Consider the following 13,477-nt stretch of genomic DNA (forward strand, 5'->3'; position numbering starts at 1 on the left):
TAAAGTCTATAGATTAATTACTTGATCACGAAAATCAACAAGTAAACAATAAAAAATGTTTTACTTTGTGACACACTTGATCTCTCTCTTCAAATTACATGAATAAAGAAGGATGACTGAACTGCTTGTAACTCATCGTCCACAATCTGTGATTATGGCGTCATAAGTACACTGATTAATTTTACATTTCCCTTATCCCTTATTGATTGATCCTTGGTTTGCTGTAAAATGTAAAAAAAAAAAAAAACTGATGAAAAATACGAACCAGCACTTTATTACGGTAATTTATGTCTTAAAGTTACTTGTTTTATTATCAAAGAATCCAAAAGACATCTCACAATATTTTATTTCAGTGTACTGTCCCATAAGACAAAGCAGATCAGCAAGTCCTCCCAACTGGGAAGGATTAATTTGTTGTTAAATTACTAATCAATGAATTGTTTATTGAAGAGCAGGACATTTTTCACTGCCTGTAATAGTCGATGAAGTGAGCCTCCCCCGACGTGCAGAGCAAAAGATAAACATTTGTGTCTTATGCAACGTAGATATTTGAGAAACTGGTGCTGAATTTCATGTGTGCATCTGTTCTCATGGGCTGTAAATTTAGGTGCAGCTGTAGAGGGTCTCAGGACCAGTCTGACCTGTAAAAACCCCGGTCTCCCTGCAGAGTCCTGGTCCCTGCAAAATAATTCCCAAACATATCAGTTGTATCCGAGGTGAGGGAGAGACATGGCTCCACGTTTACATGCTGTGGTGGAATCAAACCAATTTACTCACTTGTGACTTTTCAGGTCGAGTCAATTAAACAATATCAATAAAAACATTTTAAAGTTTCAACCTTTACTTCTGAGCAAGAAGAATCAGTCTTTAAACTTTCAATAAATGACTATGTGACATTTGTCGTGTTAATTTGATATATCGACCCCTAGTCTTCAATATTGGTAGGTAAGTTTGCACCATGTTTGCAGCATGCAGGGTCTATGTTAGATCTGTGTTGACGTCCGCCTTCAAGCTGAGGCGGGTCTTCTCCCGAGGAGCAGAAATAGCTTGCACATGCGTGTGCGCGTGCGTGCGTGTGTACCCTGCTCGGAGAAACTTCACCACTCGGACACTTGACTCGACTGTGCGCCGCGATCAGGGTCCGATCAGTGGGTAATAATTGACCAGAGGACGCGCAATTCTGCAGACGGGTCCAGGAGGAGGGAAGGGGACGGGACTTGAGTTCGTGTTCTCCGCGGACCTGAAGCAGACATGTGTTCCGGCGTGGGCTCTCTCAGAACCGGACTGAGTCGTTATTTGTAGCCACAGCTGGTGTTTGTGTGTGTGTGTGACACGATGTTGTTCTGGCAGCCGTACACTGAAAACTTCCGAGAGGACACACAGAGACACGGAGTCAACACTTACCCACGGTGAGATCCTGAGTGAGTGTGTGTGTCAGATTATAGATTGTGTTGTTGTTGTTGTTGTTATTTTCTGTGGAAGGGCTGTTAGTGTGTGACACATGTGCTAAAGTGTGGGGCTCTTCCTTGTTGACAACGTGTCTGCAGCCGTGTTACAGCTCGTGAAGACGCAGCCACACTGGGACACAATGACGGCAGCTCGGAGCTCCCTGATTGGCTCGTCCCCTCACACTGGGGCACGGGTGGCGGCCCCCTGATTGGCCGAACCCCGTCCTGGCATCCTTCCTGGCAGTCCGTCCGCCGAGGGGGAGCCATGTTGATGCCTACTCTTGTGTCAACCGCTGCGCCTCGGGTATGGTTAAAGGACTCGGAGAGTGGGACTCTGCTGCGGTGATTCCCGCACCGCGACGAGAAGAGGACAGCGGCCCGGGGACGGCACGGGGAGCGCCCCGCAGAGAGTAGCGCTTCGCCGCACAGTTGATCCGGAGCCAGTGAAGTTGATGCTAGATAGCTTGTTAGCTAGGTTGGCAACAGCTGTGCGGACGTTGCGTGGGATGCGGCGTGTGGACTGAAACATCTGTTCTGGTTGTATTTCGTGGAGCTACGTGTGGCTCACCCGCTCCAACACGGTGTCCGGACGGACCGCGGCGATGCGGAATTAACGCTAGTTGCCTTTGTGACGCTAGCTAGCTGTTAGCTAATGTTAGCATGCTGACAACCAGCCCGCATCTTGAGTCACGACCAACATTTTGTAGCTGAGCGGCTCCTAGCTTGTTGGGTGCAGACATTCTCGTCAGTCGTGGAGCAGCGGGTTTCGTGACAAATCCCCCCCCCCCCCCGAGCTGGAGAATATGGCGATACACCCAGTCTCTATGGAAAGCTACCAGTTTGCCTGCCTAGCTTGCCAGGGAGCGGCTAACGGGCTAGCAGCGTAACTTCCCCCCTCCCCTCACGGCGTCACCCACAAGCTGCGGAGCCCACTTCCTCGCTAGCCGACCTCCTCGTACCTGAAGCAAGCTGGCGGCCCTCCGAGTAGAAGCCGAGGACAAGGAGCTGGGGCCGATGGCCTGGGTGCTGAAGATGGACGACGCCACCATCGAGTCGGGGCTGGTGCACGACTTCGATGCCAGCCTGTCCGGCATCGGGCAGGAGCTGGGGGCTGGAGCCTACAGCATGAGGTCAGAGACGAGGGTCAACGCACCGAAGCCAGCTTGTTAGCTCTGTAGTCACAGGAGAACAACACACTCACACACACTGTGGAAGTGTTAAGTCCACATCCCTCTGTCTCTGTGTGTGTTATCCGCTTTGTACTGTCTGTGATGGCCTCTCTTTGTTTTGGGATTTGGAGTAGAGCAGGGAGCCGTGATCAGGGACGAAGATTCATTTCTTAGAAACCCCACACCAAAGTAAAGGGGAGACTAAAAGTGTGTGTGTGTATGAGTGTGTGATAGGAAAGGGACCCACACTTTGTTTGTTTTGAGATAACACTGAGAAACAGTTATCAGAAAAGGTCTCTCTGGCTTTGTTTCTGAGGACCTAGTGTGTGTCTGTGTGTAAAGAAACAGTGTTTCTGATGATTATTCTCATTATAAGCTCAGTTTTTATGATTTCCCACTGACAGCTTTCTTTATCTCATGTTTCCCTGTAAGACAGTGAGTCAAGGGTTTTGAACATCACTACTTTGACCAAAATTTATTAACAGAGGTCAGATTCCTGTTTTTGTTTACTTAGTCCTTCATTGGATGTTTCCTCCTGCGAATCAAGAAACTTCTCCAACTCTGGACAGGAGTTTTGCATCGAGCAATTTGGCAATAATCACACAAAAGAGGGGCCCGGTCAGTGATTTTGATCAAATCATAAAATCTACCTCAGTGAATTTGAAAATGCTCAAAATTTCCATTTCTGAGAGATGTGGAAGCAGATGCTTCAACCAGTATTGTTTTTATGTCAGTGTGCTGGAATCTGACATTTCCATAAGATATCAAGCTTCAGGAGCCCCACACACTTTTCTTTTATGCGATTACTGCAGCAAATGCATGCTCAGCCGATTTGAGCCTTTCACCGACATATCAGTGTCGACGTTTATGATTTTTGGTCTGGCTCTTACATGCACCCTAGCAAAAACTGTTTGACCGTGTTCTCCATTGATACATGATAATGCACCAGTGTCTGATTCTGGTGACCCACACTTTGTTTGTTTCAAGATAAGACTGAGAAAGGAAAGGCCCTGTTTTGGCCTCTCAAGCTGACAGTTATCAGAATATGTCTTTCTGGATTTGTTTCTGAAGACCTTGTGTGTGTGTGTGTGTGTGTGTGTGTGTGTGTGTGTTTGTGTGTGTGTGTGTGTGTGTGTGTAAAAACAAACAGAGTGTTTCTGATGATTATAAACATTTGTTGTGAATTTTTAACTCAGGTTTTATGATTTCACACCCAGAGCCTTCTTTATCTCATGTTTCCCTCTAGAGTCTGAGATTCCCGTGTATATTCCCAAACGTGGCGTTTAATAAATCAGAGGAACACTTGTTACTCAGTCCTCCTTGTTGATAATCTGTGAACAGAGTTGAACATTTTCTTGTGCCATCTTCTTGAGGTGGTTAAAGAATAACTCTGTTGGCATCAAACAAGTACTAATATAAACCACCTGCTCAATTAGTAACCCTTGCTATGTGTGCACTGTATTTTGTAATAGGTTGTGGTGTGGGTATTTATGTGACGACGTCAAGAGGACGTAGTTCCCAGGCTCATGCACGCCTCTTATCAGCAGCCTCCTTGACCATCTGCTTTGACGGGCTTTTATCGTGGCGTGACGTGGTTTTGCGTCTCCTATGAAAGTCTTTAAGTTTACCACTCCTCAAGTGATGGGTTGCATGTGTGTGTGTCAATTAGGGAAAAGTGTGCGTGTGAGTTGCTTGGTGTCACTGGCTGCAGGAGTAGTGCTATCTGAGGTGCTGGGCTGGGTTGCTGGGCACCAGAGTCAGCTGTTGGTCGGAACAGAATGTTTCAGTGGAGCCATGTCCTCAGATTTCAGGAAGCAGAGGTAGTTTTCTTCGGGGCTCAACATGGTCTTGACACCCAGACTGGCACTGTCTAGGCAGCGAAAAAAACCAAAGGCGGTGATGACTGAATAAATGTAGCTCGCTGCTGTTTGGAGGAAGGTGCGGCAGGATTGTCTGGAAATTGTCAAGCTGTTGTTTTTTGGGCTCAGGTTTAGAGACGCATGACTAACTGCCAGAAAGTTTTCTAGGTAATGAGAGTCCATGATCTCTCTGTCTTTGAGTGGTTTGGATCCTTTTCCTGCACAGACACTGAGAGCTACACATGAGCACTCACCCGCACACTGCGCCCTCGTTGACACTCCTGCAGCATTTGTCAGGGTGAGCTGAGGACAGGTTGGTTGTCTAGAGTGGCTGCCAAGTGTGAGAGATAGTATGTGTCAGCAGCTCAGGCTATCTCTGGGTGTTTTTGTTCATTAATCCTACATCGGCCTCATGCATACGTAATGCGAGAGCCATTTGATTGATGAAGAATTCGCATCACTTATTCTAAATTAAGCCAATCCATTTAATAATTCCACACCATGAGGAGGAGAAGTATTTTCTTCCTGAAAGTGGTGCATGCAACAGTGTAAACGACACAAACCACCTAACGTATTTTTGTAGAAATAATTGCTAAGTTGAAAACAGGAACATCCAGTCTGGAGGAACAAAGGCAGGGTCTCACTTTGATTTCAGGAGGTCACCGTTGATTAATAAGCCATCAGGATGGATCCCACATGATGTTGGAGTTTTAATTGAAGCCTCAAGTTTTTACTCAATTTCAGACACAGGGAAATTCAAATGGATTGACGGGTCAAAATTAAACACATTTCACAGAATAAAGCTCAACATGGAAAAAGTTTCTGCTGTCACAATAGTTATTTTCTCTGGGGATTTATTTTGTTCTTTGCGTGTCACTCTTGCATCATCTCCAAGCTGACGTTCTGTTTGTTTGTCTTCTCTGACTCTCTCTCTCTCAGTGATGTGCTGGCTCTGCCGATTTTTAAGCAGGAGGACTCCAGCCTTCCGACCGAAAGTGAGACCAAAAATCCCCCATTCCAGTATGTGCTGTGCACCGCCACCTCGCCTGCCATCAAGCTGCATGACGAGACGCTCACATACCTAAACCAAGGTGAGACACACAATACAGATACCTACTGTACCTGCATTCCAAGGTCTTGGTTGTACTTCCCCTGATTTGATTTTGTTTTCTTTTTTTGTTCAGTACTCATAACAACTGCTTATAAAGTTGTATTTGAACTGGTTTGTTGACATGCAATCCAGCTGTGTGTTTTTGGGCTAAACCCATTATTTAATTATCACTTCTTGAAGTTATTATACATTAGTACAATTGTTGTGAATAAAACCTTTGCTCAGGTGAGTGGCAGCCACTGCTGGCCTCCTGGCACAAATGGATTTCTTTCTTATTTAATGACACAAAAAAGGATTTAAATAAATTGAGGAATGTCTACAAACATGAAAGCAAACCAAGTCTATTGTTGCAAAGGTTTTTTGTTTCCAGAAGTTTTCAAGAAAAGCTAGATAGGGAGACAGATGCCAGAAGTCCACAAAATGTGGAGTGTTTATCAGAGGCACAGATGTTGTCAAAAATCAGAAAGAAATTCACTTGGGGAACTCTTTGCTCCTGATAGTTTTGGATTTTAGTTCCGCCATTTGGTGGAAAGGTTTTATCTTCAGCCACTCCCACAAAACAAACAAAGCCTGTTCTCGTTGGAGAGGCTATTAATGTAATGGAAGATATTACATTTACAGTTTCCTCGGGTTGCTTTATCTCTCTTGATCTTTGGTGTCTCTCTCTCTCAGGCCAGTCTTACGAGGTGCGTATGTTGGACAACAGGAAGGCAGGGGAGTTACCAGAGCTCAACAACAAGATGGTGAAGGTGAGAGGATCCTCTCAGCTGGAGGACAAACGTTTACTTATTACATCAAGTACACTTTGTACCTAAATGTGTGTGTGTGTAGAGCACAGTGAGAGTGGTGTTTCACGATCGCCGGCTGCAGTACACAGAGCACCAGCAGCTGGAGGGCTGGAAGTGGAATCGTCCTGGTGACCGTCTCCTTGACATCGGTAATGACGCCTGGCGAGACTTTTTTACTTTAATCATCCTTTTGTGTGATTTGGGGTTTAAATGTATGTGTGTGTCTTTGTTTTGTTTTCGGGAAAGATATCCCCATGTCAGTGGGCATTGTGGAGCCAAAGACTCACCCCTCCCAGCTCAACGCTGCAGAGTTCCTGTGGGACATGAACAAAAGGACTTCTGTTTTTGTGCAGGTACATCCTAACCAACACAAAACACACACACCCACCAACACACTCTGTGCCATCTGTTGGGTGTGCCGCTGAATTTCCACATCAAACACATATTTTGATCTCCTGTCTGCAGGTGCACTGCATCAGCACAGAGTTCACTCCCAGAAAACACGGCGGAGAGAAGGGCGTCCCCTTTAGGATCCAGATTGACACGTTCGCCCTGGGAGACAATGGAGAGTACACAGAACACCTCCACTCCGCCTCCTGCCAAATCAAAGTATTTAAGGTATGCAGTCATCGTCTCATAGAGGAAATCTCCACAGTGACCGAAATTATTTCTTTGGTACCCCATGTGTCAGCCCTCACAGCAAGTACATCTGTCCCTCTGCTGACTTTTTAGCCAAAGGGGGCGGACCGAAAGCAAAAGACAGACCGGGAGAAGATGGAGAAACGCACAGCTCAAGAGAAAGAAAAGTACCAGCCCTCTTACGATACCACTATCCTGTCAGAGGTCAGTATCCAGTTGCAATGATCTGTCAGGCTTCACAGATATGTGGCTAAAGTGCTAACAAGTACTCGGGTTCAATTTTGATTCGCAGGTCTATCCATAGTTATATGCACTAGAGTAAGTGAAGCAAAGTGTGTGAGTTTCTTTATGGGGTAAGTGTGTGTGTCTGACAAACAACACAGGTGTAGCCAGGATCCGTGATGGGGACCTAATTTTATGGTCGATGTTAATGGTCAAACGTTAAAAAAAAAGTGCACAAAAGCGTAAAAAAACATGATAAACACAGAGAAGAATGTCTACACGTCAGTTGATCCTCCTGTAAACCTTTTTGATATACCTGCCAGCTAAGTAAGGCTCCAGACAGCGGCCCTTCTTCAGACTTCTATACATTAATGGGAGCAACTGGTTTGCAGACATTCTCAAAGTTTATATTTTTCACAAAAATATTTATCAGGGATACAATTTTAAAACCGGGACACACAGTATGATCTACACAGAGGGAAGGCGTTTTCCAAAATGGGAGAAATGTTTGAAGTGTGTCCACAACCCCAACATTTGTTTTTGGATATCCAAAGTAAAACGCTGAAACCGTACTTGTATTATACACCAACATTTTCCTCAGGTTACTCGCTGGATGATGATGAAGTGTGTGTGTGTGTGTGTGTGTGTGTGTGTGTGTGTGTGTGTGTGTGTGTGTGTGTGTGTGTGTGTGTGTGTGTGTGTGTGTGTGTGTGTGTGTGTGTGTGTGTGTGTGTGTGTGTGTGTGTGTGTGTGTTTTGCTGGCTGGCTGGCTAACCTCTGCTGTGTGTCTGTGTGTAGACAAGGCTTGAACCCATCATAGAGGATGCGGGTGACCACGAGCTGAAAAAGTCCAGCAAGCGAACACTTCCCGCTGACTGTGGCGACTCCTTGGCCAAGAGAGGCAGTGTAAGCACCTCTCCTCTCCTCCACTCCTCCTCCCCATCACTCCATCTACAGCCTGAAGCTTGTAGGCACTCGACCCTCAGCTGCTGGAAAAGATGCTTTTAAACCACGTACCTGACATTATGTGGGGTGGAGATGGTGCCAAGCTAAATTCCTAGTACACCCCTGAATATTCCTCAACCCTAAGCCACTTGTTTTTTAGTAGTTGGAGTTGGCCTTCAATAATAGTTAACCTAATATGTCATCTTTGAGAGGTTTTGGTGTCACTGAGTATTTAGATGTGCATGTCTTTCCTTAGTGTTCCCCGTGGCCAGACAATGCCTACGTCAGCACCAACCAGGCAGCTACTCCCTCCTTCACCTCCACCCCGCTGTCCACCTACACAACCTCCTCAGTACCGGACAGGTAACTGTGTATGTGCTGCTTTTGTGTGTGTGTGTGTGTGTGTGTGTGTGTGTGTGTGTGTGTGTGTGTGTGTGTGTGTGTGTGTGTGTGTGTGTGTGTGTGTGTGTGTGTGTGTGTGTGTGTGTGTGTGTGTGTGTGTGTGTCCACATAACCTCAGGTGAAGACATGTTTAAAGTCAGATGTGTGTTGGACTCTATTAATTGTTACATCGTGTTTTCCAGTGACTCGTCCTCTCCCAATCACCAGGCAGACCCCAGCAGCCATGTCAACTTGGAGGTAAGTCTGCACTTTACGCTCAGGTAGAAAACTGTTCAAGAATTTCAGTGTTTAACATGATGGCTGACTATGAGTGGGGAAAGTAAAACCCAGATCTGTGTGTTGACATCTTCTGTCTCTGGCCTCAACAGCAGCTGAGTCCCACCGCGTCCATACAGGACGCACAGAAGTGGCTGCTGAAAAACCGCTTCAACTCCTACACACGACTCTTCTCTCACTTCTCAGGTACTCACATTGTCCCCACACAATAAAACACACGTGTGAAGTGATAACCACTGTGGTGCTAGAGACTGCTTCTCTGTCTTTGCATAGGTTCTGATTTGTTGAAGCTAACACGGGACGACCTGGTCCAGATTTGTGGGCCAGCAGATGGGATCAGACTCTACAATGCACTTAAATCCAGGTGTGTTACTCTGCGTGTATGTGTACCTGCAAAAGCAACAGCATGCCAGTGTATTCATAAAAACAATTTCTGTGTGTGTAGGTCGGTGTGCCCCAGGTTGACAGTGTATGTCTGTCAGGAGTCCCCTCAGGAGAGCCCCCTGCTGGAGAGACATGGCAGTAATGAAAATGGAGAGCACAGCATCTCCTCTAATTTACGAGGTACAGATAGAAACACTTCCTGTGTAACAAGTAGATGGGGTATTTGAATAGTCTGAATTTAAAACCTGTTTGTGTGCAGTATACCACGCTCTGTACCTAGAGGAGCTGACAGCTGCAGAACTGATCCGCAAGATGGCGTGTGTGTGCAGCCTTCCACTGGGAACAATCAACCAGGTGTACAGGCAGGGTCCTACAGGCATACACATCCTGCTCAGTGACCAGGTACTCACTCTCTCATACACACACATGCCCTTTGCCTCTCCACCAGCACTCTCAGCTGTGGAGGGCTCTACATTAAGTAGCAATGTATAATTGAAAATTCATGTGTCAAAGTACAAAAAAAAACTGTGGAATACTTCAAACTGTCCACTATAATCAGGGAAAACCATCAACATGGAAATGAATGACTCTACAATCACTCTGTTTTCAATATGTATTTTGTGCTCCAAATAGATGATGTGTCGTGCTTTTTGATATTGGATTTGATGCATGTATTATTTCTAGATAAATAAAACAAGGGAGGAGCTTAGATATAACATTTTCAATTTAATTACATGGCATTTGACACATGAATTTTGTCAGAGGAAGAAATCAACTGTGGGCCACTGTTTTGTGTGCTCTCTTACCAGGAACAACAGCTCCACTGTCTGTAGTGTCACCTAGAATTTGCATGTCATTTACAGTCCTCCCTCACACGCAAAATGTTTAGTCTGTGCTTTCATTTAAAGGTCTGCCAATCATAACGTGACCTACCAATGCCAAGAAACCAGTTTTTTGGCAGTGATACATGATGAATCAATTCACTTTGTCTGTTTTGTCCTTTTCAGATGGTTTACAACTTGCCTGACGAGAGCAGTTTTTTGATTAGCACCGTCAAAGGTGAGCTAATGAAGCAGCTCTCTCTTTCACTGTAAAACTGCTTTCAGACATGCACTGGACTCCGCAGTTCCACGTGACAGACATAAAAATGAAAAATATAAAATCTCCTGGTGAAAAAGCTTCATCAAACATGAAGAAGACACCGATGAAGATGTCAAGGGAGTTGGTGGTGATAAGAGCCGACAACGTTGTCAGGTTGCTGTAAACCACCCAGCAGAGTTAATATATCACTTGCTGCCGCTGTCCTTTGCTGTTGTGAATGTGTCAACCCCCCCCCCACTGTGTTGTGCATGTGTGAAAGCAAACTCTGTAACCAATTCTCCTCTTTTACCCGGAGGTCATGTTTGAAAACAGCTTTTTTGAAACAAAGTTTGAAATTAAACTAATAAATGTACTTGTTTCTCCTCCAGATGAACTAGGCGAAGGACTCCATCTAATCCTGAAGTAATGATGAGTACAGATGGCATCACTAAAACTCCACTCTCTGTTTTGGAGCAGAAGCCTCCTTCTCTCCCTGCCTCTACTCTTTCCTTCTACTTCCTCCCTCTCTCTCTCTCTCTCTCTGATCGACGGCTCGATGGAAAGCAGAGAGACTGCGTTAAAGCCATGTAAATGTTAGAATCTGACATGGGTGTGTCCACTGTTTCATATTGAAAACACTATTAACGGAGGAGAGTTAAAAGAGGAGAGACCGGGGGGGAATATGGGGTTTGGGGGAGTGATAACAATCTTTCTATGTATTTTGATTTTATTATCTTATTTTTTTGTCTTTTTATATGTTTTTGTGTGGAGGCAGAAGGGAGGGGGAGGCTCCAGGAGAGAGGGGGGAGGTTATAATATGGCCGAGAGGAGGAGGAAAGAAAGCAGAGTTTCCTTATTGCTCGTTGCCCTTCCTACACGACGTGCACAACCAGCATTAGGCCAGTATTTGATAACCTGTACTGCTGAACAGCATGCGATCTCGACATACTAACTTGCGTACTCTGCTTGTTTAACATTCTCTCGGGCTTGTCTTAGTAACCGTTTCTTGATCCCCAAGCTCGGTAACCCCTGAAATATCCCGGCTGAATTTATGGGAGAGGCGGCAACTTATTATTATTTTTTGTCTTGGACTGATTTCAGTGACTCTTGCCACATTTGTCACCTCTCTGTTGACGTCACACACCACACTCAGCTCTCCACTCTGTGAACGTACGTCCTGTCTGGTCGGAGCTTTTACTGTTTTTAGTTGATGCTTTATTTATGGTTGCACTGTTTCTCTCACTGACATTTTTCTGGTGCCATATCAAATTTTAGCTCCATCTTTTCCTCATATTCACAGACACACACACTGAGCACATTCATGTCTTTGACTCCTCTACTTTCTGTGCTGACTTTAAAACACTGGTTTAGAGTAGTGAGGGTTCAAGGTTTCTAGGATCTCTCGCATTTAAAAAAAGAGGAACAAACCTTGATCGGAGACAGACGTGCAGAGTAGTAACGCCTACATTAATGTGGACCAAACACGTTTCAGATAGATAGGCTCTTCTTTTTTTTTTTAATTGGCTCTGTATATCTCGTCCATTAGAGGAATTGGTCTGAAGGAAAATTAAACCCTCATCTGGTGGAGCTGCTTGTGCACATATTCAAAATAATAAACCCTCCATTCCAGCATCTGCTATTCAAATAACAACCCCCCACGCAGCCAGCTGGAAGAAACACATCTGTGCTGCTGCCTGGTTTCAAAAGTCTAGTATCCTAGAAAGTCACAACAGCTCCACGTCCTCTTTTCAAAACCATGTGTTTTTAATGTAGCCGAGCACAGGAAGTATAAGTCTTGTGTTTTGAATGCCCTTACTTTGAAAAGCCACAGGAAACCTCTCACACAGGTCAGGGAGTAGCAGGGAGGAGCTTTCTGTTTAGTTGACCCTCTAAGTTTTGGTGCCCGATGTCTGGTTTTGAAGTGCATTCAGTTTGCACGCCTCTAAGCATCAGAATCTATGTGTGTGCGTGCGTATCATATTTTGTTCTTGCAAAGTAAACTTAATTATGTCGGTAGTTGTCACAAGCTTTTTTCCCTGTTGGAATAATGAAACTGTGTTTTAGCTTCCTGTTTAGTGAGGAGCATGTGGGAGCCAGGGAAGGGGGAGGGATGAGCTTGGTCCTTGGTGTGTAACTTTTTCCAGATGTTAGAGACCAAGCCTGCACTGAAAAATCACAAAACTAAAGCTTGATGTGTAGTCTAGTCCTACAGCCACACCCTCTTCTTACCCACCTAATGAGAAGGAGAAAGAAAAATAATGATTAAAAAGCGTCTGTTTCTGTCTCACGTCGCACCAGAGCCCAGGACTCCTGTGGCGTTTACAAGGACGCGAGTTCCACGACACAGTGAAGTGTTCATCGACTCAAACACATAGTGAGAATAGAGTGGATGTGGTAAGAGTCAGGCAAACTGTGGCAAGGTGTTCTCATCACCTGACGGCCTGACCAATCGTCTGTCTGCGTGAGCGAGTGTGTGTGAGAGAGAGCAGGAGAGGTGACCACTGTTTCTGTACAGCCTAATGTCAATGATGATGCTTCTCATGTGCACAGTATCGTATGCTGGACGTGTACACAACCACGTGCTGGGAATAAATGATTTCATAACTTTCCCTGGTGTCTCGTTGCATGATTTCACAAAATAAATTTTTTTAACATTTTTAGGACTACATCTGTTCACATGTTATATGATAGATATTCTGACTTACAAATTGCTGCAGAGTTTTTTTGTGTTACAGACGGTAGCTTCTTTTCATTACTCTCCATGTCTGGTAAAACCGTTCTTTTAAACCTCATCTTCGCATTTAGTTAAATACCCTTCTGTTATAAATGTGTTGCCTCCAAGTCCAGATAACCTAGATGACCTCATCTGAATTATTGTCTCTAAGTTATTAAATCTCCCTCCAAAGCTTTGGAAAACATTTGGTCCCATGGGATGATTACTTTTCTTCATTGCTTTAATTAATCCAGACAAATGTGCTTACACATCTTTTGGGGCATTAATGTTTCTCATGTAGCTTTTTTATCATAATGACCAATAAAAATATTAGTTATGTAGAAAACTAAAACACTGTCTTTGTGGAATTGCAACTTATCAAAGGTAACTATTATTAACACCCAATTATTTATTATAAGCATTATTACCTTTCACTGGTGC

At 44.7% G+C, this 13,477-nt stretch overlaps 1 protein-coding gene across 3 annotated transcripts; it reads left to right on the plus strand.

Annotated features, from left to right (window-relative positions):
• The first annotated feature begins 1,067 nt into the window (after positions 1 to 1,067).
• ubp1 (upstream binding protein 1) lies at positions 1,068 to 12,932 on the plus strand. 3 transcript variants are annotated; one of them, XM_069515849.1, is made up of 17 exons: positions 1,068 to 1,409; positions 1,548 to 2,578; positions 5,416 to 5,567; positions 6,260 to 6,336; positions 6,419 to 6,524; positions 6,622 to 6,728; positions 6,841 to 6,993; positions 7,108 to 7,218; positions 8,035 to 8,142; positions 8,438 to 8,544; positions 8,766 to 8,820; positions 8,952 to 9,045; positions 9,133 to 9,223; positions 9,305 to 9,423; positions 9,503 to 9,645; positions 10,251 to 10,302; positions 10,713 to 12,932. In XM_069515849.1, exons 2-17 carry the CDS (start codon positions 2,463 to 2,465, stop codon positions 10,748 to 10,750), a joined length of 1,629 nt encoding a protein of 542 aa, XP_069371950.1. In that variant the 5' UTR covers positions 1,068 to 1,409; positions 1,548 to 2,462; the 3' UTR covers positions 10,751 to 12,932. The 3 variants fall into 3 exon arrangements, with proteins under 3 accessions (XP_069371950.1, XP_069371952.1, XP_069371951.1); XM_069515851.1 differs by lacking the exon at positions 8,035 to 8,142; XM_069515850.1 differs by lacking the exon at positions 1,548 to 2,578 and having other exon boundaries at positions 1,076 to 1,409.
• Positions 12,933 to 13,477: the final 545 nt, after the last annotated feature.

The sequence above is a fragment of the Paralichthys olivaceus genome, chromosome 20 (genome assembly GCF_024713975.1).
Source record: "Paralichthys olivaceus isolate ysfri-2021 chromosome 20, ASM2471397v2, whole genome shotgun sequence".
NCBI lineage: Eukaryota > Metazoa > Chordata > Actinopteri > Pleuronectiformes > Paralichthyidae > Paralichthys > Paralichthys olivaceus.

Bases quoted from the DNA above. Each gene is read 5' to 3' on its own strand.
- ubp1 (XM_069515849.1), top strand. From the start codon at position 2,463: ATGGCCTGGGTGCTGAAGATGGACGACGCCACCATCGAGTCGGGGCTG. The intron at 6,525-6,621 runs GTAATGACGCCT...TTTTCGGGAAAG, and splicing joins TGACCGTCTCCTTGACATCG to ATATCCCCATGTCAGTGGGC. The intron at 10,303-10,712 runs GTGAGCTAATGA...TTTCTCCTCCAG, and splicing joins TTTGATTAGCACCGTCAAAG to ATGAACTAGGCGAAGGACTC.